General features: G+C 32.5%; 1 protein-coding gene across 2 annotated transcripts in view; it reads right to left on the reverse strand.

Moving 5' to 3' along the window:
• The window catches only part of LOC148616443 (cell adhesion molecule Dscam1-like), an 82,588-nt gene extending 56,323 nt beyond the window's left edge, over window positions 1-26,265 (reverse strand). For both annotated transcript variants that reach the window (XM_088583461.1, XM_088583463.1), the window contains exons 1-7: window positions 26,176-26,265; window positions 18,786-19,070; window positions 11,993-12,313; window positions 6,686-6,979; window positions 4,755-5,090; window positions 4,136-4,438; window positions 3,862-3,975 (exon numbers count right to left, since the gene is read on the reverse strand). In XM_088583461.1, coding sequence (XP_088439587.1) covers window positions 3,862-3,975; window positions 4,136-4,438; window positions 4,755-5,090; window positions 6,686-6,979; window positions 11,993-12,313; window positions 18,786-18,957 — 1,540 coding nt within the window. In that variant the 5' untranslated portion in view covers window positions 18,958-19,070; window positions 26,176-26,265. The remainder of the gene's footprint in view (window positions 1-3,861; window positions 3,976-4,135; window positions 4,439-4,754; window positions 5,091-6,685; window positions 6,980-11,992; window positions 12,314-18,785; window positions 19,071-26,175) is intronic.
• Window positions 26,266-26,529: the final 264 nt, after the last annotated feature.

Here is a 26,529-nt window from a genome sequence, read left to right on the forward strand (position 1 = left end):
TTGTTATTCTTTATGTGTTTGTATCCAGTGGTGGGGGGAATCTTAAAATGGAAGATATTCGAAACATTGAAAAAATGTACATAACATCATCAAGAACTCAACTAGCCATATACAGCAAACGATATCACTACTACAGAATTTTTTTTTATACCTGTTTGACTGGTATGAACTATGAAGTTCCTGCCACACAAATGAGGCAATGTACCAGACTGACATGCCTCAAAACTGGACACTTACTTGCTACCATGGTGTACATGTAGCTCCTTTGAAATACTGTGTTAAATGAGCATCAAAAACTAGGTTTTATATGACCTACAACATTGCTAACATGTTTTCTCCACTGTGAGCTTTCAATTAAAGAACCTTAATGAGCTCTCTCACATACCCCACGCGTCCCAATGTTAGATACTCAAGTAAATTTGTTTGTAAGAGAAATACATGTGGAAGGACCTCGATAAAAGAGGGATAAGAGTGTTTTCTCAGGCTTTAGACCTTTATCTTCTAACTAAATTCTGTTACCCAGAATAGTAGTTTCAAACTCAAGACTGTGATTTCTTTGAATTTTAGTTAATCCAAAGTTAATATCATCGTAGTGGTACAAAATGTACACTTGACATGTAACTTATCATAGTAAACTTATATACCAAAAAGCAAGTCATATACTGCAAGCGTTTAGAAAAAAAAAGTCCAAAAACGGTTATTTCTGTGAATTTAGCTAAGTTCAAGGCATGTAACTTTCATCAGAGGGGAACCAACTTCAAACTTGTTCTGTAAATTGTCATGGTGAATTTATATACTAAAAAGTATGTCAACATCTGCAAATGTTAAAAAAAATAAGTAAAAAGTCCAGAAGACTGATATTTCTGTGAATTGTCTAAAGTTCAAGGCCCATACTTTTGGTAAAAATCATCAGAGCAAAATAAAATACATACTTGACCTATAACTTATCATGATGAACTTATATACCAAAAATCATATCAATATCTGCAAGCGTTTAGAAAAAAAGTCCTAAAAACTGTTATTTCTGTGAATTTTGCAAAGTTTAAGGCACATAATGTCGGTAAAAATCATTAGACCAAATCTAAATTTAAACTTGACCTGTAACTTCTCATGGTGAACTTGTATACCAAAAATCATGTCAATATCCAAAAGCATGTAGAAAAAAGTCCGGAAAACGTTTTCTTTCTGTGAATTTTGCAAGTTCAAGGCCAGTTATTTAAGTAAAGATCATTGGAGTGGAATTTAAGTTAAATTTTACCTGTAACTTGTCATGATGAACTTATACACCAAAAATCATATCAATATCCCCAAGCATTTAGAAAAAAAGTGCAGAAAACTTTTTTTCTGTAAATTTCTCTAAGTTCAAGGCGTATAATTTTTGTAAAAATCATCAGAGCGGAACGAAAGTTTTCTATGAATTTGCTAAGTTCAAGGCCCTTAATTTCGGTAAAATTCATCGAAGAAAGTTAAACTTGACCTGTAACCTATCATGGTGAACTTATATACCAAAAATCAAGTCATAATCTGCAAGCGTTTACAAAAAAAAGTACAAAAAACGGTTATTTCTGTAAATATAGCTAAGTTCAAGGCCTGTAATTTCAGTAAAAATCATCAGAGGAGAACAAACTTCAAAATTGTTCTGTAAATTATCATGGTGAATTTATATATTAAAAATTATGTCAACATCTGCAAATGTTTAGAAAAAAAAGTCCAAAGGACTAATATTTCTGTGAACTTTAGTGAACAGTCATCCCAAGTTCTGTTACAATCCATCTAGCGGTTTCAGAGGAGAAGATTTTCAAGGTTCAAAAAGTAAAATTCAGAAAAAAATCCATTTCACGATTCATAACTCAAACACCCACTGAAATTGGTACACTGATAGATCTCACTATGCTGAAGATTTTTAGCTAAGTCAGAATCTGGCTAATGGTTTTGGACATACCATGTACTTGTGAAAATACAGTGTTTGACTTCTATATTGTTCTTTTAATAACAGCAACCAAGATATTTACACAGATAAAAAAGACAGCAGAGGTCATTTTGTGCAGGATACTGTAAGGAACAATCATGCTTAATTTGGTTCCAATCAGTCCAGAAGTTTCACAGAAAAGATGTTTGAATATTGTAACATCAAAACTTGCAAAAAAATACAAAAGAGGGAACTACCTCTTAAGTCCATCAATGGAAGGTCACGAAAATATATGCACAGATAGATCTCGTCATGCTGATCACTTTTACCTATCACAGAATTCAGCTAAACATATTGTTTTGGAAATATTTGCAAAACAACTACAGTTTGACTCCTATGTTCTGTTCTGATAACAACAGACATGTTTTTAAACAGATAAAAAACCAAACACTCAATTTATGAAAAATACCATAAGGAACAAACATAACAAGTCTAGTTTCAATCTGTCCACTAGTTTTAGAGGAGTAGATTTAAGAAAAAATGTCAACGGAAGACGACAATGACAAACGCCAAGTGATGGCAATAGCTCACATGGCATTTTGAGACAAGTGAGCTATAAAATAACCCTGATTTGTATGAAAAATTACCAAAAATAGAGTACTTGAAATCAAAATTTTATAGAAACCAAAAGGGAGCATCTGACCATGGATTCATATAATTTACTAAAGTTTCATGAAATTTGCTGAAATCTTTTTTTTTTTCAGTTAGAGAAAAACGAACCCTTTTTTAAATTCAAAATGTTCCATAACTCAAAAATTAGTTGTTCAAAATAACTAAAAAAATTAAAACGAGCTTTCTTCATGTACATTTGTTTAGAATTAACAAGAATGCAAAAAAAACACAAAAAAAGGGAAATACCATTAGGTTTTTATGGGGCTAAGATCAAATTTGAAATAAAAAAGCAGAATTGAAATTTTTCAAGTTTGCTCACTATTTGCTTAGTAAAAGCTAAGATGTAGGCTCAAATGTGATTCCCCTTAGGCTATCAAAGGCAACTGCTTGATGAGCCACCTGATCCACACAAAAAAAGTGGATCGTTTGTAGAGGTCAATGAGGTTATTAACCAAATTTCTAGACATTTACACATGTGGTTCAAGAGAACTTCATCTTTAAAAATTGGCCAAATAGAGGCTTGAACGGCATCTGGGGGCCACCTTTTCTAATCAAGGGGAACAAATTATAATTTCTGTTCAGTTTAGTCACCTTTGGCTCCATAAAAGCAAAGCTATATGCCAAAATGTGTTTCCTTATAGGCTTTCAATGGCAACTTTAAGGGGCCGCAGCCATCCCCTGAGCCCCGAGTAATGACAAAAAGTATACAGGTTGTAGAGGACATTGAGGTCACTAACCCAATCAAGTTTCAAAATATTGGCATATGTGGTTTCAGAGAAGTAGATCCCTGAACACTGGCCAATCAGAAGCATAAATGGCTTCTGGTAGCCATCTTGTTTAATCAAGCGGAACCTAAGCAGATCTTTTGAAAAGGTTCTTGCGCAAATCATTTCTGAGTTCTAAGTTGGGTTAACATTGATCAAGAGGTTTTCGTGTAGCAAAATGTAAAAAAGTTTACAGACAATGGACAAAAGATGAAGGACGCAAAGTGATGGCATAAGCTAACTGGAACTTTTGGTCTGGTGAGCTAAAAAGGCAGGATCTATAATTATATTATAGCCCTAATATTGTTTGTTTATGAACAAAATTTTTTTTCTCAAACAATTAATCCTAGCCCCACTCCCCATAAAAATCAAATGGTTGCTCCCTAAAAGAAGGAAGAATTCTAAATGACTAATTGACTAATACATGCATACAAATCATATTACTGCTATGCATAAGTGCCTCCATTGAGTGACTCAAAATTTTCCTATTTTAAAAATATCAAATTTTGTACTAACCTTTCTTTCTTCTGACAACTACTACAGCCACTACTGCCAGAATAACAAATATTACAGTTAAGCTTCCAACTGCTGCTCCTATAACAGCACCTTGTCCTGAACTTTGTGAACCTTCTGAAATATTAAACAATTATATATATCATAAATAACATCCTTAAAATGGAATGTAAAAATGAAATATTGGACCAAAGTCTATAAAGTTTACTTGAAATAAAAAAAATATTTTAGTTTTTTCCAAGATGAGAATCTATTAAAAAACTAGATTTGTAATTACCTTTAGTAGATATTATCTCAATCTGTGTAGGTTGACTCTTGTTGAATTTATTCTCAGCATACATCCTAAGTTCATAAGAAGTGCTGTCCTTAAGTCCTGGTAATTCATATGATTGTAATTCATCTTGCAAAATGATTAACTCTTTAGAAACGATTGCAGATTTCCACATTCCAGAATCTTTTCTTCTGTATTCTACAACAAAACTCTGTTCATGTCCTCCATCAAAGGCGGGTTGCCATTGTAATAAAACCGTAGAATCTGTTGACCCAAGTATTGTAAAATTCGTAGGAGTTTCCGGTGGACCTTTAAAGAAATAATGTTAAAACATTGATTCATGTTAATGCTTACTGTGCATCATTCGAATTAAAGTCTTGGTATATCAAGACAGAACTATTACTATATACATGAATTATTTTAGTGATGTATGTAAAGTCATTTCGAAGACACTTTTAATGTCTTAAAGGTTCTATTTTTCAATGAACATTGAAAAACTAGCTTTGAAGTTTAAGGTTTCTCTTATTTGTAGCTATGGTTTCAGGCTAACCTCAATTGTTTTTTTTTTATTTTAACAATAATAAAAAAATATACATCTGATCAATTCTAACAAATATTAACTTACTTGCAGATATTAACACTACAAGATGTTCCACAGTGTCACCAACACGGTTTGAAAGTCTCAATGTATAGTTGTCAAAGTCCTGTATCAGTAGATTGCTAATTGTCAGTATAATTTTAAAACCATCAACCTGTATTGTGGTACCATAAAACGTATCAGTTATAACATCAGAGACATCTGACATTCTGTATTTATTGGACTGTTCTATTTGGATACCACCTCTCATCCATGTAAGTGTATTGTATTTAGGAACACTGTAAACACTGACATCAATGTCTACATTTCTACCATACTGTCCTAACTTAGTTTGGCTGGAACCATTCAGAAAACGTGGTGGAGCTGAAAATATTGATAATTAATATTTAGAACTACTACTACTTGCACAGATGATCTACACACCATCCAACCGTTGCTATTTACCACAGAAACAAAAGTAAAATATATCCCTACTGATCAAGATACCATTAACATTTTTTTTCTTAAGTCACAAACATTATGCTTGGCACTTCTAACATCAATATTTTTCTCCAATGGACTTATTGTGCTTTTTTGATGGTAGACCAAAAAGATTATTTTTCATAAAATTTTTTAAGTAAATTTATAAAATAGTAAAATCATTGAGCCGGTTTGACTGAGTTGCATTAACGGAAATATCTAATAGAAACATATGTGGATCAATATCCTTAATGTACCTATCAGGGTATCCATAATTCAGTTTGAAAATACAAAACTTTAAACGTTAAGTCGCAGTAAAAGGGACCAGGCAAAAGTGTTCAAGTTTTCCAAGGTTCAATTCATCCAAGATAGAGTATAACCCGGAAATAGTTTGGTCAATTATTGTTTCTACTTTAACATCATTAGTTGTGCCTGTACATGTATATGTACTTCTTATCTCGGTACATCGTAATGCCTTTCATTTTATATTGGAAGAAAATTTTTGTGTGTTGTATATTATGTTTTAAATACTGAATGACACCAAGTGTTATAGGGAAAATTCCTTTTTATTTTTTTTATATCAAGAACGTCATTAGTACATAACATGCTGCTTTGAATGACTCACAATCAGGAGTATCGTCAAACCATGTGCTTTACATTACTACGATAAAATCACTGGGGAAACAAATGTACTGGTTCAAATACCTTTACTATCATCTGTTTGATGTGTAATTAAGCCAGGTCAACATGGTGAAGAAAACCCCACCAAACAAAAGATGCTCTTTTATTTTTATTTATGCTTTCATTTCACATAAGGATAATTATTTCTGCACTCAGATCTGCATTTTTCTAGAAAACGATACATTCATTTTCCACATCAACCAAATGAAACCAAATTAAGAACGATAACTATTGCAAAGTGCCAATTTCATGTACAATCTATACAGTTTTTGTATATCAAAAGCGCTACAATCGAATGGAAATGCATGAATAACCTTCTGTCTGTTTTTTAGAAAGACTGCTACTTAAATTTTCAGATACTATTAACAATTCATCTGTAAAACTTTTTCTATTAACAAAATATCCAATATCACTGTTGGTAAGAATTCCAATGTGTGATTAATAAAAATCTTTCTTTTCACTACACAAGCTATTTTGGATTAATTAAACACACAAAATGTCAACAAGTAATATATAAGCCATGTTAATCGTTGAAAAGGAGTAATCAAGGGAACTAAGATTCTAGCGAAAATCAAAAGAATGTTATCTAGGGAAAAACAAAAGCCACGGGAACAGACAAGAACAATAAAGAACATAAAATAACCAAAATAATACAAATGTACATACAAAGTAACAAAAGTAAATAAGCAACTTGGACTCAAGTAAAAACTAGGAGCATAGACCAGGTGCACCGGAAGGGTAAGGGTCCTCTGCTTTTCTGTCCATCTGATAGAATCTTGCGAAAGGAGCAACCATTATAGTGTATATGACTACAGTACCTTGACTGATAACATATCCAGATCCTTGCTGATCAATAATTCCGTCTTCATCACTGATACCATTACTAGCTGTGCATACATACTCTCCTGTGTCCTGGTATCTGCCCTTCTCAGACTGTTGAGGAAGAACCAGAGTACTACTACCATCTAACTGCCGGATCAGTTCTCCATACTTAGACTTATGCTGCCATTTGGAGAAAGAGCTAGCAGGATTACCATCTGCATCACAATGTATCTCCCGAGATGACTGTGTTAGAGTAAAAGTTTTATTCTGAACAGATATATCAGGTGCGTCTGAAATATAACAATTTATAGACTGTACTTGTTTCTACCGTTGATTGATATGATACTGAATATACTGTAATTGTTAATGAAAAGAAATATTGTTGTATTTGAATCTTAACCTATGAAGTCCTCATTTTCTCTGTAAATAACCCAAAAAATAAAAAAAAACTATTTTTGTATTTACAAGGTGAGTATGCTACACATCATATAAATTTAAATAAGAGTACATAAACATTCATCTAGGGGTGTAATTCTTAAGTTCTTATTATAACATAAGAGCTATACAATTGAGCTCAAAACAAGCATGTATATTCAAGTTATTGTCCAGAACAAAATTGTGATACCTGACAATAATATAAGACAATTTTTGTATTTTCTGTTTAAAATAATACACATTAGGGTGCCAAAGTTACTATAGTATAGTACTGTAACATCAAGAATATCATATTTCATTACGATAGTAGCTTGGTAACTGTGTAATATATAGCAAAAGAGTGATATTTTTTTTTTGTTTTTTTTTTTTTGGTTTTGTTTTGTTTTGTTTTGTTTCGTTTTTTTTCATCAAGAAATTCCGCCCTCTTGGTAGAGTTTGAAGGTGAGCTGTTCTGGATACTTTTTATTTGTTGGTACTTTATTTGTAAGTTATAAAAAATCAATGTATATATATATATATATATATATATATATATATATATGGGTCTCTTCCGAGTGTTCCAGTGAAAAATTTCTTGGTTCCTCATATTCAAACATGATGCTGAAAACACAGAAAAAAATCTTTATCTTTTATCAAGCAGATTTAACTTTAGTAAATGTGTAGAAAATTATGAAATGCTAGGTACAAAATGTTAGATAATAATAATTAGATTAATATGATGAATTTCTGTTTGACAATTGACAGATTTTAACTAAAATTAAAGTGGGCAATAAATAAATTAATTAATGAATTATAATGGACTGTCAGGGACTCAACTCAACACAGTCTTAAGTGGAGAGTGAAGGGTACCTCATGCTTACATTTGCCGTTTTGAACGCATGTGGGTTTACAGTTTTTAAGTAGCACTCCAAGTAAGAATCATTCAAAATGTGATTCATGGTTGAAAAGCCTACATATTTTTATTTTTTATATTTTGCTTAAAATGTCATATTTAACAGAAATGAACCCATACTCTTATGAGATAATTTTTTTTAAATGCACTGTAGAATTCAAAATTAAGGGAGACAACTCTCTAAATGACACCACAATGCAATAGAAACTATTAGATTATCAATGTGAATTATCTAAGAGCAGACAGATTGGAATCCAACATCTGCCAGCCCCTTGTGCTGAAAACATGAGAGGAGGTTGCATTTGATTAATGAAAATATTGCATAAATAATAAGAAAATTATAGGTATTTCTTGGTCGGGGTATGTAATCCCTGCACACTGAATTCATTTATTTCGTTACAAATATATCCTCCCCCAAACCAAATATTTGGAGCTCCTCCACAACATGTTACATGCTTAAAGGACATTTAAGAAATATTATAATGATTAAACTATTTTCCCTGCCTGTATATATATATATATATATATTTTAATTTAAATATTTGAATAAAATTGGTTCAAAAGTTTCTCCCCATGTGGGTCTGGGTGTCAAACGAATAGTCCTGCAACAGCACTAAGCTTGTCGTAAAAGGCTAAATTGCCAAACCCAACCAATCTCTCCCTATTTCCAGTGGCAATCAAAATTCGTCGATCCCATTATCCTTGTGTCCCATCCCATTTTTCATTTATCATAATTTTATGTTCATTTTATCATCTATTTCATGTTCATCGCCTTGATATAGCTGAAATATTGCTGTTCGGGCATAAAACCCTAACAATCAATCAAACAATCAAAACTTTTCTAATAAGTAATAAGTTAAAGTGACATGGCAAAAAGCCTCAATAACTGATGAAGTCTTAGTAAATTGGGACATGCTTCAAATTTTATATCTTGTATTTTGAGAGTCTCATCTCGTGTCTATCAACTGGAATTCAAACTCAAATTTGATTTTTACACCAACTACACTTAGTTAATTACCAGTTTCTAATACACCCATATGTTACAAGTGAGTGAAATCAAGTGAGTAAAAAGTTCAGTGGGATGTCGCGTTAGAAAAAAATGATTAAAAATATCTTGTGTCACCTATGTGAAAGAAACTTCATATTGGTGAATCAAAATGTGCTGACAATTATAAAAGATCTGTAGTGATGATATCAACAAATGTGTTTTAGGGGACAGCAGCAGCCTGTCCAGTGGAGTGAAGATTTCTTTCTTGTTATCTGAAGACCAGTGACTGGCCTAGATTTGAAATATTCCATTACAATGTTTGTTTGTTTTTGTTTTTCGTTTTTGTTTTTGTTTTTGTTTTTTTTTTTTTTTTTCATTATCTCTTTGACATATTCACCATATTCATTCTGCCTAAAGAGTAATCAAGAGAACCCATATTCTAGCAGAAAACAGCAAAAGGATATCAAGGAAAAAAGACCAGACATGGAAAACAGACACACACAAAGAACATAAAGTAACTGAAATAATACATACAAAGCAACACGTGTAAATGAACAAAATTTCAAAGCTTACATGACGCAAATTAAAACTATAATCATACATTTGCATTTCCCATATTATTTAGAACTGTCCTTCCAAATATGTATAAACTGAATGTTGATCAATACTAGTGATTTCTGAAGTGAAAAATGCGATAGTTAAATAGTATCCAACTTCACACACATATACACATTTTGTTCCATTTCACCAATTTCCCAAATGTTTAAACCTGTCCAAAAGATAATTTGCAATCCATTTCAAAACTATTTCAATAGAGTATTATCATATTATTGCAGAAAAAAAAACAATAAAAGTTATCTAATTACAAACTTCTTGATCTCTTCTTTTCCTCATTCCCCATACTCAGTTAAAATCCCGACTTAAAACACTATACATCTTTTTTTTTCCAAAAAAGATGGTACACCTAGATACAAATATATAGTTCTTGGTAGAGATTCCTCATACTTTGTAAGAAATAATTCCTAATCATCTTCCAAATATACAGAGAAAGATGTTTACGAAATGCTGGAATTTTTAATCGACAACATATTTGTCCAGTATGGTGGACGTGTTTTTCAACAAACAGTCGGCATTCCAATGGGAACAAATTGTGCTCTTTTACTTGCTGACCTATTCCTTCACTCTTATGAGGCTGACTTTATAGCTGATCTGATCAGAAAGAAAGAATATCATTTGGCCAGATCCTTCAATCTCAGTTTCCGCTATATAGATGACGTATTATCTTTAAACAATCCTAATTTCGGGGATTTGATACATCGCATCTACCCAAAAGAACTTGAGATAAAGTATACTACAGACACTGTGAAGTCAGCCTCATATCTTGCCCTACACTTAGAAATCGATGATAAAGGAAAACTATTGACCAAACTTTACGACAAACGTGATGACTTTTCATTCAGAATTGTCAACTTTCCTTTCATCTGTGGCAACATCCCTTCGGCATCTGCGTATAGAGTGTTCATATCACAACTCATACGTTATGCCAGAGCTTGCCGAAACTACGCAGATTTTTTGTATTGCACTAGAACTGTAACAAATAGGCTTCTGGAACAGGGTTATGTTGCTACAAGATTGAAGTTATCACTACAGAAGTTTTATGGTCATCATCATGAACTCGTGGATCGTTATGGTGTATCCATCAGCACCATGAAAACTGATTTATTCAACGGGTGATAGTTTTCCTTTCCTCGTTTGTCTACCCCGGACTTTTTATGAGCAACTCGGCGGGTGTTTCTAGAAAAGCAGAGGACGCTTACCCTACCGGTGCACCTGGTCCATGCTCCCAGTTTGTAGTGGAGTCCGAGTTGCTCATTTACTTTTGTTACATTGTATGTATGATTTTAGTTACTTTGTTCTGTATGTCTGTTTTCCATGTCTGGTCTTTGTCCCTGGATTACATTCTTTTGATTACCGCTATAACCTTGGTTCCCTTGATTACTTTTTAGCCCATTTTCTTGCTTGTTCCTCAACCGTGTCCATCAAATCCTGAACCTTTTAATTATAAAGGGGCATACCAGACATAATTTGCATATAAACAACAAAATAGCCACTGGAAAGGTATCGATTTGAAGATACTACAATAATATTTTTTTCAGAAGATCAGTCTTAATTAAGGGGGTCTACCACAGAATACAGAAGAGTATACACCTATATTTTCATGTGAATAGAACACGTAACAGCTTATGCAGTTCTGTATTACAGCTTAATTATCTACAACAATTCCAGTTTGAATTTCTGATAAAAATTTAATCAAAATGTGTCAATCATGATCATAGCACAAATTTACAGATCCGTACAATTCCATAGTGTTGGAAGTTGAGATAATGGCAATAAAAAGTAACTTCTTTTGCATACAAATACAATGTTGTTAAGAGCACTGTCTGTTGGCATGACAATGGATTTTTTTATTATCCTTTTAACCTGCTGAGTGTCAAATATATATGTGGGATTTAGAACTCAAAGATGTCACTCGATTACTTCTTCTTTTAGCCTATTTTCTTCCATACTCCTGAACTTCATTCATCAAAATCCAATGTTTAACATCTGATTGATATACTTTTAATCCACCAAGTGCATATCAGACTCATTAAATATCCAACAAAATGGCTACTGAAAATATTCTTCATTTGAGAAAGGATACAATCACAGGAAATTTTGAAAGGGACAGTATTTTTCGGGAGATAGGTCTAATATGTGACGATATCGCCGAATACGAGAAGATGAATACCTAAACTTTTACATAATTAGTACATATAACAGACTATGTAGTATCATGATCAAAAATCTATTACAATGCTTGGCCTTTAGGTACCCAGTTTGAATTTCTTATAGATATTTAATAAAATCATGTCAAACAATAATTCTTTATGATCAAAGCACAAAACTACACAAATGACCTATCTGGACAATACAATAGTGTTAACTTACACCTGACTTCAACAGTTGTTGAGTTTTGTACATAGTTGTTTCCTGATGCTGTGTTTTTAAATCCACACTTGATAAGTTTTTTGTTGTAGTTTTTAAGTACTTTAAAGTTCAAAGTAGATGATGCTGTAAACGTCCCATCTGACTGTTGAGATGATGATACTGATGTAGAGCTGGATGTAATATCTACATTTCTGTCACCAATTAACCAGATCCATTCTGTAGGAGCAGGACGACTACCAGTAGAGGTACATGTCAGAATCAATGACTGGGTGTTATCTGTAACTACTGGATTCATACTGAAGGATGGAATAAGGGGTTTCACTGTAATATGAAAGAACATCAACGATAGTTATGACATATTTTTTACTGTTTTATATCATCTGAACTAAAGCATAAAAGGTGCAAAAAATGACACTGATTATTGCTAAATCTGATTCTATATTACATAGTTTTTTTCAAAATAGTTAAAGCATATCTCATTTCAGTTTTTACTTAATTTTATCATACGCATCTTTACATTTACAAAATATTTAGAAGGCCACAGTTTTTTTAATTTGTTGGTTCAGAGATTTTTGACTTAATGAAATTGGTCGGTAGTTAGTCGGAAAAATATAAAAAAAAAACACTAGATAAAGTGATGCATTTAACCTTCATACAGCTATATCATAACTCATAATTGTAAAAAAAAAAACTCTTTGTCAGATGTGTTATTGTGTCTGTGAGACACAAATGATGCCCCCCGCATGTGGTTTTGAGTCATATCAAATACCTATCAAAACTAACGTAAAATTTATACTCACAAGTTTTAATTATACTTAATTCATTATGGTAGCATGTGTTTTTCAGGTAAATCAAATTTAAAATCTTCAAGCATTTACATAAAAAGTGTGGAAGACTGTTATTTCCATAGAAATTTTAAATCCGTAAAACTCAGCATGGCTTAAACACAATCTGTAACTAATCATGACAGACTCATATACCAAAAACCAGTCAAATATCTTCATGCGTTTACAAAAAAAGGCGAAAAACTATTATTTCAACACAATTTTTAAAGTGCAGGGACCATTATTTTGGTAAAATGTAGAAAAATGAAACTTATACTCGATTTGTAACTAATCATGACAGACTCACAAATTAAAAAGCAGTTCAATATCTTCAAGGGTTTACAAAAAAAATGCGGATCACTGTTATTTCCTTGAAATTTTTAAAGTCCAGGGCCCATATTTTTGGTAAAATTCAGCGGGAGGAACGAAACTTTGACTCATTCATGACAGACTCAATATCTTTATGGGTTTACAAAAAAAGTGCGGAAAACTGTTATTTCCATGAAAATTTTTAAGTCCAGGGCCCATAATTTTGGTAAAACTCAGCGTAGGGGAACAAACCTTTAACTCTCGATTTGTAACTAATCATGAAAGACTTATATACAAAAAAATCAGTCCAATATCTTCAAGGATTTTTCAAAAAAGTGCGGAAAACTTACGGGACGGACAGAATTACGGACGGAATTACAGACGGACGGAATTACGGACGGACAAGGGTAAAACAATATGCCCCCCCAACTATTTGTTGCGGGGACATAAAAATTGGAACCAGAATAATATATATACTATTTATGTTTTAAATAGAGCATTTTTTATTATCAAAGATCTGACATAGTTTACGAGTGGGATTCCTATTTACTGGATATACCTACACACCAATTCTCATTCAAAATTTGCAGTGTCCAATAAATTCATTGTCTGAATTTGGCTAAACCTTATGCTTTTGGAGATATATGCAAAAAAACTACTATCTGACCCCTATGTTTTATTATTAGTAACAGCGGCCATGTTTTTCGACAAATCAAAAATCCCCACATTCGTTATATGCAGGATACTCTAGGAAATATTCATATTAAGTTTGATTCCAATTGGTTCAGTACTGTCAGAGGAGAAGAGTTTTGAAAAATTGTTAAGTGATGGCTATGTGAGCTAAAAAAAACAAACATTTTTAAAAAAACATTATTATCATTATTTTTTAACCTCTGACCTGTTTGTAACAATCATAACTTAAAACTTCAAATACTTCACATATGTTTAAAAAGAAAAAAATATTCATTTTATTTTTGTTTTGCCTAAATCATTGTATTTAAACACGTCCAATTTGTTTACAGTTTTGCTTTAATAACGGTATAAATAAAAATTCCAGTTCATCTTAGTATTTTTCTTTAACTTTTTTACCTGTAATTAATTTACAGCTACGGCAAAACTGGGGACAGGCCTTCTATACTGATCTCTAAAACTTTTATCAGCATCATTGACTATATTGATTCTATTTTCTTAGAAAATACAATTATTTTTTTTTTAATATAACAAGTATGTTCCTATATCATTTTATATGCTCAATGCAATGGAAATAAAATTTCAAAATATTTAAGGAATGTAACTTATATCTAAATATATTATCTTTTATAAAGAACTTTGGTTCCATTTAAACATAACATAAACTGCTTCACGGTTTATTCTGCATTAATTGAACCAAAGTTCTTCATACAAGATTATTTAATGTTATTTTGAACGAAGATCTAAAGGAGAAAGATTTACATATTTTATGTGTTCTTGTTATTAAATCAAAGTTTATTTTTCTATTTTAGTGAAATTACCTTACTGTTTTAAAGTTTACTTTATCCTCATCTTAATCCCCAAAAATCTTAATTAAGAAATACAGGAAATTCAGATAAAAAATCTTCATATTGCATAAATCAATTAAAAGACAACTAATCACTGATATCATCATATTGACTGGACATATATTTTGTAGATATCAAGCATATTGACTGCAAATTCACTGCAATTTCAATTGAATTGATGAAACATCAAATTCAAGGTACTAAAATGTAAAATAAAACATTTCAACATGTTGTCTTCTACAGTTACGTCCTTTAAAAGCCCGAGTGTGTATTTATCAGAACTTCTCTAGAGTGATTGAATTCAATTGTCAGCAATATTTGACACACATTTGTTGGAGGTCTGTGTAGTGTGAATAAAAAATAATATACACTAATATTCATCAACATATGCAGAAAAAAACTATAAAAAGACTTTACAACAGAAACAGTAATATGTTACATCCTGATGGGGTTGTCTCTTTGATATATTCACCATTTTCATGCTTGATATATAAATTTATGAAATAGTGCAAAAACTGCTGTTATGTGATCAAAAACCTATACAGCCACCATACTTAAATTCAACCTTTCACAATGGTTATGATCAGATTTAAAATGTGTATTAATTTCTCAATAATAGGTTTGTCAAAAACATCTGAAATTACTAACCAGTTATATAATTAACTGTTAGAATATTTTATCAATCAACAGGCATTTCTATTTGGTTTGATATATAAGAGTAATCAAGGGAACCAAGGTTATAGCGGTAATCAAAAGAATGTAATCCATGGACAAATATCAGACATGGAAAACAGACATATACAACAAAGAACATAAAGTAACTAAAATCAAACATACAAAGTAACAAAAGCAAATGAGCAACTCGGACTCAACTAAAAACTGGGAGCATGGACCAGGTGCACCGGTAGGGTAAGCGTCCTCTGCTTTTCTAGAAACACCCGCTGAGTTGCTCATAAAAAGTCAAGTCCGGATTGGACAAACGAGGAAAGGAAAACTATTACCCGTTGAATAAATCAGTTTTCATGGTGCAGATGGATACACCATAACGATCCACGAGTTCATGATTATGACCATAAAACTTCTGTAGTGATGACTTCAATCTTGTAGCAACATAACCCTGTTCCAGAAGCCTATTTGTTACAGTTCTAGCGCGATACAAAAAGTCTGCATAGTTTCAGCAAGCTCTGACATAACGTATGAGTTGTGATATGAACACTCTATACGCAGGTGCCGAAGGGATAATGCCACAGATGAAAGGAAAGTTGACAATTCTGAATGAAAAGTCATGACGTTTGTCGTAAAGTTTGGTCAATAGTTTTCCTTTATCATCGATTTCTAAGTGTAGGTCAATATATTAGGCTGACTTCACAGTGTCTGTAGTATACTTTATCTCAAGTTCTTTTGGGTAGATGCGATATAAAGTCAGCCTCAAAACAGTGAAGGAATAGGTCAGCAAGTAAAGGAGCACAATTTGTTCACACGTCCACCATACTGGACAAATATGTTGTCAATTAAAAATTCCAGCATTTTGTAAACATCTTTCTCTGTATATTTGGAAGATGATTGTGAATTATTTCTTACAAAGTATGAGGAATCTCTACCAAGAACTATATATTTGTATCTAGGTGTGCAATCTGTTTTAGAAAACAACGATGTATAATGTTTTTAAGTCGGGATTTTAACTGAGTATGGGGAATAGAAGTATGAACAATCATAGGTTTTAATGTTATTATACTCAGATAATAGTCTTGAATTGATTGTCTCCAAAAGATCTTTCGAATTTTTCAGGATCCAAATTGAATTGATACCACTACAGGAGTAACAAGTGTTGTGGTAGGACTGCAGACCCTCTTTGACAGTTGTGAGTATAGAAGTTAAAAGTTTTGAAAGAGGTTTGGTGGTACATGTTGCAAATCAAGCTATGAAACGTTGTTTGTATGAATTCTTGTGGAGTTTAGGAATCCAGTACATAGACGGTAAATCACAATCATCGTCCTTGGTAGAGAGACCAAAAGAGGATAGCACAGATATATGGTTTTCCAAAAGCTCTTCTTTGGAGAGAGTGGTAGCAGTATAGGTCTTATCACTGCTATTATTTTCTACGTGTACCTATGATAATTAACATTGTATGTGAAACGTTTTGCAGAGAAAAACAATGTTGTTTTGGGCTTTGTCTGCTGGTACGACAACATATTTGTCATGTAAAGTAGACAATGTTTTTGCTACATCGGGGTCTTGGAAAACTGATGTAGCCTTGGCACTCATTGACTGAAATATACATATTAGTTGACTAAACTTTATATATATATATATATATATATATATATATATATATATATATATATATATATAAATATATATATACATGTATATAATTAGAGAAAAAAAGACAAAATTCCACTCTAAAACATAATACATGTATTTCACTATATCCTACCAGGTTCTTAACTCTGTGATATTCATGAATGCATTAAAGAGAAGACAAGCAACGCGACTTACTAACAATGTGCATACACGGGAAGTACTCGTCACGTCAGGATTAGTTCAATGGAGATATTATCAACAAAAAGGTTCATATACACATGTTAAATATGAGAAAAAGTACAATTAATAAAATAACCCACTGTCAATGGTTCAGCCATTCAGGCGAGATTTAAATTTACTTAAAAATATTGTTTCGTTGTTCATCTAGTTCAGTAGTGCAGTCAGGAAATTTAGGAAATGGAAACAAATTGAAGTTCGGTTGATTGTTTTAACACATGTATCTAAATGGGAACCAGGAAGAATTTTGATTTCGTAACAACAAGCCCAGCACACAAAAATATGCATTCTGATGGGACAGACATTCCTGGAATATTCAAATACTGATGACCTTTGCCGTCGTTGGTTAAAATAACATCTAAAGATCGCCGAACCTTCTGTTTAGCAAGATTTTCGAGTATTCCCTGAATTGAATTACTTTTAAATGAAGGTTTTAGTGATTTTTTTCAATTGCAACTTTCTTCTGTTCCATGGTAAAGAAGCTAATTGTTCTATATCTTGGATCTAGAAAGGAGACAATTGCTGGTTGTGGTGAAGCAGTATCAGTGCTGTGGGAATGAAAGCAAGAAATCAGCTCTTCCAAAATGATACTTTTAACTTTATCTCTAAAAAATATTTCAAACTATATGATCTTCATAATTTTTTCCATCAATTATTATAAAAAAATGTTTTCCATCTTCTCAAAAAAATCAATTGATTTACACGAATCAAGGAGGCATGTGAACCAAGAAAGTAAATTTTAAAGAAATAGTCTTACCTTTAATATTCTTTCCCATCCCATTTAGGAGCTAAATATTTTTTTTTATTTCAGAATTTGCACAACTTATTATTTTGTTTATAGGATTTTCAATAAAATTTAATAAGTTTCCCAGTAAGGCACCCCTTTTATTTTGTATCTCCTACAGTCCTCGAGTCAAAATTAACAATTTCAATGTAATTTTTATATTGGCCATTGCCACCACGAATTTCCTAAATCATTTTTTTTAAATTATAAAAGAAAAAAATTAGGCACAGGTGAATGAATTTGAATCTAACATTTGCTAAATTTCAAGGATATTGAAAACAAGGAAAAAGAATCAGAAATGAACCTCCTCTCAAAAATAACACTTTCAGTCATATGTTTGGATGAGAAGGTCACTTTCAAACCTCTTTCTTGGCCACAGGGGTCTTTCATCAATTCTAAATTTAGGTCACAACTGACAAACGGATCATATAATGATGACAATGATGACTCAGCAAAAATTTATCAAACAATATTATGATCAAGCTACCATATAGCTGTAAATTTTTGCAGCAACATAATTTTTGCGAAATTTTAGTTACTAAGGGTACCACAAAAGTATAATATAATTTTAAAATCATGTTTACGAATTCCTCAGGAACAAGGTCAACTGGCATAGACTACATAAAATTAGAGTGAGTGAAAGAACTGACATTTTTGACACAATACCACAAAAATTACCAGTTATAACATATTTATTATTTTGCCTATTAATACGTGATTTTTGGTGACAGATAGAATCATACAGTTACAATAACACCATCATAAAACCTTATTACTCTAGCTACATGTATACTTACAGTCTAATCTTATCACTGCTGTATCTGTCTGTGGAGTGTAAGCGACACCATCATACCCCGCCTGGCATGTTACAGTAACACCATTATAGGATCTGTTGATTTTAGATATTTTGTTCTCTATTGTGTGTTTGTTAGTGACTGTATATGCATCATTGCCTATCGTCAATTTCATATTTGGTGCTGGGTCTCCACCATTTGCTGTACATTTGATGGTAAGAGCATGGTCTTCAGTTCCAGGAATAGTGTTGTCTTTTTTATTGGATATGTTGACACTTGTTGGGCCTTCTGAAATGAAATATTTCAGTAAAAGTAAACAAAAGGCTTTATTTACAATTATTTTTTGTAATAGCCCTCACCTTTTAATTAAATACATGTACATGTAATTTGCAATATTTCACAGGCAATTAATGGATATACCTTTATTTTTTTTATAAAACTTCTGTACACTCCAAAAAAGTGTGAAATCCCCCCCTTAAAGTCCAATAACTCTAAATCATAAATTCTGAAAGATTTTTGCAATAAAAATTTTTCATGTCAGAACATTATTTGAAATTATTATAACTCAGTATATAAACATCACTACAAAATTTTCTACAGTAAAATTGCTATTTTTTTTCCTTTTTCAGTGTTTGACTATTAAGCAGTCCATTGTTTTCAGACTATTGATGTCAACCGCTTTTGCGGATTTTTAGTTCCATCACCAGATTGGACAAGAATTTTACATTTATTCGGAACGCTCATCCTCTCTTAATGAAAACCCCGAAATGATCACGTCTGCTCATTTTGTCTGCTGAATCACAAATGGCAAGGTTTGCCTCCTGAACTGACCAGGATTTGGACACAATTATTGACCAAACGGCCTCTAAATACACAAAATCTGTTATACGCGTGTCGAAAAGGATTTAAAGTGACTATCTAAACTGATTGAAAAGAAAACACGGGAGATGTCTAGTATTTTGAGTTCACCTGTATTTTCTGCAACTTCAGAAGCTATTGTTGATAAGCAACACACTACTGCCAGCAACAGTGTAAGCAATGTAGCACAGGTCCAGTCTCTAATATGTTACCTGATCTACATGTACCTGACCTTTTATCTTATGATTATGAGCTAGTAAACGCTTTGAATGATATAACTAATTTCGAGGCAAATAATAATCAGTTACCAATTCAAAATAACTTTCAAAACTTTACAAACACACTGATATGTAATTTTGGTGGATTTACATCTGGCATAACAATTAACAATTCGACAGTTAATTTTTATGTTCAAAAGTAACTGGTTATAACTTTAAAAACACATAATTGTTACATTTGATTGTTATTCAATAATATTGTTAACTCTTTATTGTTTTTTTTTACTCAATAGTGAATACTGGCGCCCTCTTCAACAGGTCTTGCACTTTAACATAGGTGAAATAAATGTTTTCGAGACAATATTCAAATGTGTGCACTGTTGCTGTTCTTTATCTTACAGACGCCATGTAATTGATGTTGAAGACTCCTTTTGCAAATTCAAACTCCTATGAATTCCTAGTGAAAAGGTCAAGGAGACAACATTCAGATTAAAATATTGCCAAAAGATGCATCGTTTTCTGGGTTCTGAACATTTTGAGGTGATGAGGGGAAAATATCAGTGGCATTCAAATTGAAAATATTGTAAAAAGCATTTTTCTGGGTTATCATTTTGTGATGATCATTCAACTATGAACAATGGATGGATATGGAGTAAATGTATTACAAGTCTAATGTTTTCGGTATAATAAAATACTTATAGACTAGGTATTCGGGAAATAGCAAGTTTATGGTTCCCCTTGACTGTGACTGTTGCCCGAGGTGTAGCCAAAGTTCCATAAAACAGAAAATTGATAGAATAGAGATACAAAAATTGTTACAATATGCTTAAGTGTCATGGTATGTTTCTCTCAAATAAATTCCTCATTTTGGTTATTACTAAGAAATATTCCATCAAAAAATCTATGGGAAGGTTGGAAGGCAGTTTTTTAGTGACCCATACATATTTTCATAAAGATACATCTCATGAATTCCCCTCAAACGGCACGAAATGTACAAAAAACACACACACCTTTTTTTTAGAAAAAAACTCAATTAAAAATTCAATAACTCAAACATAAGATAATGAATCATCATGAAAAACTGTACAGGTCTTCAGATTAATATAACTAACAATTATGTAAAGGTTTATGAAATAATCATAACTTTTTTTAGATACTACCCAACTTGTGAAAGAAACATCCCTATTTTAGTGCCGTAACTAAAAAAAAAATTCAATCAAATTTTCACCAAACAATATACAGACTGACTGACTTTAACCCAAGTCAGAATTCAGCTAAACCTAAAAGTTTAGGAGATATATGTGAAAAACTATATCTGACAAATATGTTCTATTTTTAGTAACGGCGGCCATGTATTTCGATGAATCAAAAATCCCCACATCCGTTCTATGCAAGATACCCTAAGGAACATTCATACCAAGTTTGGTTTCAATTGGTTAAGTAGTGTCAGAAGAGAAGATTTTTGAAAGAAATAACATTAAATATAGCAAAAATCATTGAAAAAGGGCAATATCTCCAACATGGCTAAACAGATTACAACCAAAATTTAACTAGAGATAGATCTCAACATGCTGAACACTTTTATTCATGTCAGAATTCAGCTAAACCTAACGGTTTAGGAGATATATGTGAAAAACTACTGTCTGACTCCTATGTTCTACTCTGATCAGCTGATTGATCACCAGTAAATACCTGAGGAATACCTGAAATTCTGGCAATACATGTCGTCTCATGAAAGAAAAGAAGAATTTGCCTGTAGAATGTACATTTAAACTTGTGGATGTCACATAGCATAACATGGACTTGATTACAAAACTATGAGACAGTGATTGTATTGGCAGTGTATAGTATTACGACTATGCAGTATATTGGAAGACTGAAGCAGGAAAGTGTATGAAAATTGACATTTTTATGACATTTAGAAAAAAGTAAGAGAGTTCAAAGGTTGGTTTTGTAAATATTAAAATGTCTTGTACTTAAATTTACCAAAATTCAATATCTCCTCAGTTTTGTCTTTAATTATCCTTTTTTGAGTTTCAAAATGTTGTTTAAATCAAAATGAAAGAAATGTCTTAAACTTTTGATCTTTTTATTTCTTACCAGTATAGCAACAAGTTTAATTATCCATATAAGTTTTTGATATAAGGGTTAATTGAGGGACACTGGTTGAAAATATTTTCAATGATAACTGATATTAAACATTTATCCTGCAATGAGGTTATTTGTTAAACGAAGAAAGGTATACGGTTTTTTTTTTTTTTTTTTTTTTTTTTTTTTGCTGTATCCGTACATTAGCAGGTTATCGACTTTCTGGCTCCTCCCACTCACGTGATCGGCGAAACTTCTTTTTTCAGAAAAAAAACATGGCTGTATTTGATATGTCACATCTTAAGAATGTATGCGTGAGTGAAGCATGTCCGTTTTGTACCAATATGATACAATTTTGTACATTTGTTGACTTGCATTCTTTAATGTTGGTTGATGTCATAACATAATGAATCAAGATATACAAATATGTTCCATGAATGTAAGAAAATATTTGACGTCTTAATTGGGCTAAACCAATCAAGAGGCTCCCAGGAGCCTGAATCACTCACCTGGTTACATTCTGTCTTACAAGGGCAATAAATTGAGCAAGCAGTTGTCCGATAATTTTGACTCAGGAAGACTTTGGCAGGACTTATCATAAAGGTCATTTTAGCAATAAAAAGTTTCTTTCTATTTATAAGTTTTCAAGATATTGACTAAAACAAAAAAAACCAAAATAAAACGTCCTTTTTCAGCTTTAAAGGGCAATGACTCTTAAAAAGAGTCACCTAACAACTTTGATTCCTGCAGACTGTTGAAGGCCTTATAATAAGGCTCATTTCAGCAATTGAAAGAGTTTTGCTAAACCTTTTGGTTTTGGAAATATGTGTGATAAAGTACTGTCTGACACCATCTTCATTTTTTAGTAAAGGCAGTCATGTTTTTCAACGGATCTGAAATACCCTCTTAAGTGGTATGCAGATTACACAGAGGAACATTCAAACCAAGTTTGGTTTTAATTGGTCAAGTTGTGTCAGAGGAGAATATTTTTTAAAGAAGTAACATTAAAAATAGCAAAAGAAAGTTGAAAAAGGGCAATAACTCCAACATGGCTCATCATCCTACACTTTTATTCTTGTCAGAAATAGGCTAAACCTAACAGTTTTGGAGATATATGCGATAAAGTACTGCCCGACTACTATGTTCTATTTTTAGTAACGGCGGCCATGTTTTTCGACGGATCAAAAATCCCAACATCAATTCTATGCAGGATACCCCAAGGAACATTCATACCATGTTTGGTTCAAATTGGTCAAGTAGTGACAGAGAGGAGAAGAGTCAGAAAAATTGTTACGACAATGACGGTGGACGCCAAGTGTTGGCAATAGCTCAAATTATGATAGTGAAAAGGATGATTATGCATGTATTACTTATTTTGAATATGATGTCAAATTGAGTGAAGGACAAAAACTTTCAAGTCAAGGTAACCTTACCTATAAGGAATGTGCTGAAGTGTCAATTAAAGAATCTTAGTGAGTGTGCTCACATACTCCACGCGCCCCAATGTTGTATATACTCAAGTAAATTTGTTCGTAAGAGAAATATATGTAGAGGGACCCTGATAAAAAAAGAAATTAGAGTGTTTTTTTTTCAGGCTTTAGACCTTTATCTTCTAAAAAACTTTTGTTACTCAGAAACTCTAGACTGATTTTTTGAGTTTTAGCCTATCCAACGTAATTATCATCGCAGCGGAAGAAAACATACACTTGACCTGTAATTTGTCATGGTAAAATTGTCTACCAAAAATCATGTCATAATCTGCAAGCGTTTAGACAAAAAGTCTGAAAAACTGTTATTGCTGTCAATTTTACTAAGTTCAAGGCCCATAATTTTGGTAAAAATCATCAGAGCGGAATTAAAGTCAAACTTGACCTGTAACTTATCATGGTGAACTTATATACCAAAGAGTAATCAAGGGAATCAAGGTTATAGCGGTAACCAAAAGAATACAATCCAGGGACAAAGACCAGACATGGAAAACAGACATACACAAAAAAGAACATAAAGTAACTAAAATCAAACATACAAAGTAACAAAAGCAAATGAGCAACTCGGACTCCACTAAAAACTGGGAGCATGGACCAGGTGCACCGGTAGGGTAAGCGTCCTCTGCTTTTCTAGAAACACCCACTGAGTTGCTCATAAAAAGTCAAGTCTGGGATAGAAAAACGAGGAAAGCAAAACCATGACCTGTTGAACAAATCAGTTTTCATGGTGCAGATGGATACACCATAACGATCAACGAGTTCATGATGATGACCATAAAACTTCTGTAGTGATGACTTCAATCTTGTAGCAACATAACCCTGTTCCAGAAGCCTATTTGTTAGAGTTCAAGCTTGATACAAAAAGTCTGCATAGTTTCAGCAAGCTCTGGCATAACGTATGAGTTGTGACATGAACACTCCATACGCAGGAGGCGAAGGAATCTTGCCACAGATGAAAGGAAAGTTGACAATTCTGAATGAAAAGTCATAACGTTTGTCGTAAAGTTTGGTCAATAGTTTTCCAGAAATCATGTCAATATCTGCAAGCGTTTAAAAAAAAGTCCGGAAAACTGAAGATAGATTGATGGACAGGTCAAAAACATTATACCCTTCGCAACTTTTGTGTGGGGTATAATAAATATGGAAATGGGAAAAGTCCAGGGTCAGATGGCTTTACAGTGGATTTTCATAATTTTTTTCTGTAAAAATATTGGACCATTCTTATTTCGGTCCATATATTAAATATGGATATGAATAGGTCATTTTTCTGAATTGCAGTGTCAGAGCATTATAACTTGTATCCCTAATTAGGGTAAAGATAGGAGATATATAAACAAGAGGCTCCCGAGAGTAAGAATTGCTGACCTGGTTGAATTATACCTTTCAAAGGCAATAACATTAAGAAGTTGTCAAACAATTTTGACCCAGCAAACTTTTGTAGGACTTATCATAAGGATCATTTCAACAACTGTAAGTTTCTTTTAATAGATCATAGTTTTCAAAATATTGACTGAAAACTGCAAAAAAGGCATCATGTTTCCCCCTCAAGGGCAATAACTCTTACAAGGAGCCGTCTGACAACTTTGATCCCTGAAGACTTTTGTAGTCCTAACAAGGATCATTTCAGCTATTGAAAGAATTTGGCTAAACTAGCAGTTTTGGAGATATATGCGTAAAACTACTGTCTGACCCCTATGTTCTATTTTTAGTAACAGCAGCCATGTTTTTTGACGGATCAGAAAACCCCAAATCAGTTCTATGAAGGATACATCAATAAACATCAATACCAAGTTTGTTTCCAACCAATCAAATAATGTCAGAGAAGAAGATTTTTGAAAGAAATAACATGAAAAATAGCACAAAACCGTAAAAAAAGGGGCCATAACTGCAACATGACCTAACGGATTAAAACGAATATTTGACCACAGATAGATCTCATCATGCTAAACACTTTTGCCCAGCTAGAATTTAGCTAAACCTATCCGTTTAGGAGATACATGCAAAAAAAACCTCTAACCCGTATGTTCTATTTTTAGTAACAGTGGCCATGTTTTTCAACGAATCAAAAATCACTACATCAGTTCTATGCAGAATACCCCAAAAACATTCATACCAAGTTTGGTTCTAATCGGTCCAGTAGTAGTACAGGAGGAGAAAAGTTTTGTATAATTGTTAACGACGACGACAATGGACGACAACAGACGCCAAGTGAGGGCAATAGCTCACGTGGGCTTTGGCCAGATGGCTAAAAAACTGGATGCCTATTAGTTTACTAAATATTGATATTAAGATTAGATGAATACTTAAAAAACCAGAGTGCTGTGTGTTGGAAATAAGTAGTTTTCTGATCAGATTCTATGTTAATATACCCAATAATGCCCGCACAGTTAGTCAATATGCAGATGACACATTTCTAATGTTAGATGGTAAAGAATCTTCATTTAAAGAAGCTTTAAATGTTTTGATGAATTTCATAAGGTTGCAGGATTTTAGATGAATACTTCGAAAAGTTTTGAGGGGCTGGCAAGAAATAGTTAAGATTACTTTGAACAATTAGGTGGTTTTAGAGCATTCTTGCTATGTGAAGACGAAGTGTAAGGAATGGCTAAGAATGTTAAGAATCTGTTCTGGATAGATGTACTTTAATTATGCTCTTCGTGATTGTAGATCTGTCTTGAAAATTAATCTGAAAGGCTGTCTTTAGATATATTACATTTTGTACCATTAGAAGATTTTACTTACTTCAATAGTTGGGAAAATGCTGGTATTCAGTATCTTTATTGCATCTTTGATTTTGATAGAAAAACCTTGTTTACATTCGAACAAATCAGAGTAAGATCACAAAACTTAATGAGATACTTTTCTCTTATTGCAAATATTCCTGTAAATGTCAATGTGTTTATTAAGGATAAATGTACTAATTTAATTGTGGAAAATGTTATTGCAGTAGATGATTGTTTGCAAAACTAGTCAAATTATTTTATTATGAACAAAAAATGTTGTGTTCACACTTACTTGTTTAATTTTCAATATCGTATTTTACATAGAGTTACTGTCACAGTACATTTTGTAAAACCGAGATTGCATCTGTTGGCC

The sequence above is a fragment of the Perna viridis genome, chromosome 5, assembly GCF_037379345.1.
Source record: "Perna viridis isolate PV_CMFRI_1.1 ecotype Kerala chromosome 5, ASM3737934v1, whole genome shotgun sequence".
Classification (NCBI taxonomy): Eukaryota; Metazoa; Mollusca; class Bivalvia; order Mytilida; family Mytilidae; genus Perna; species Perna viridis.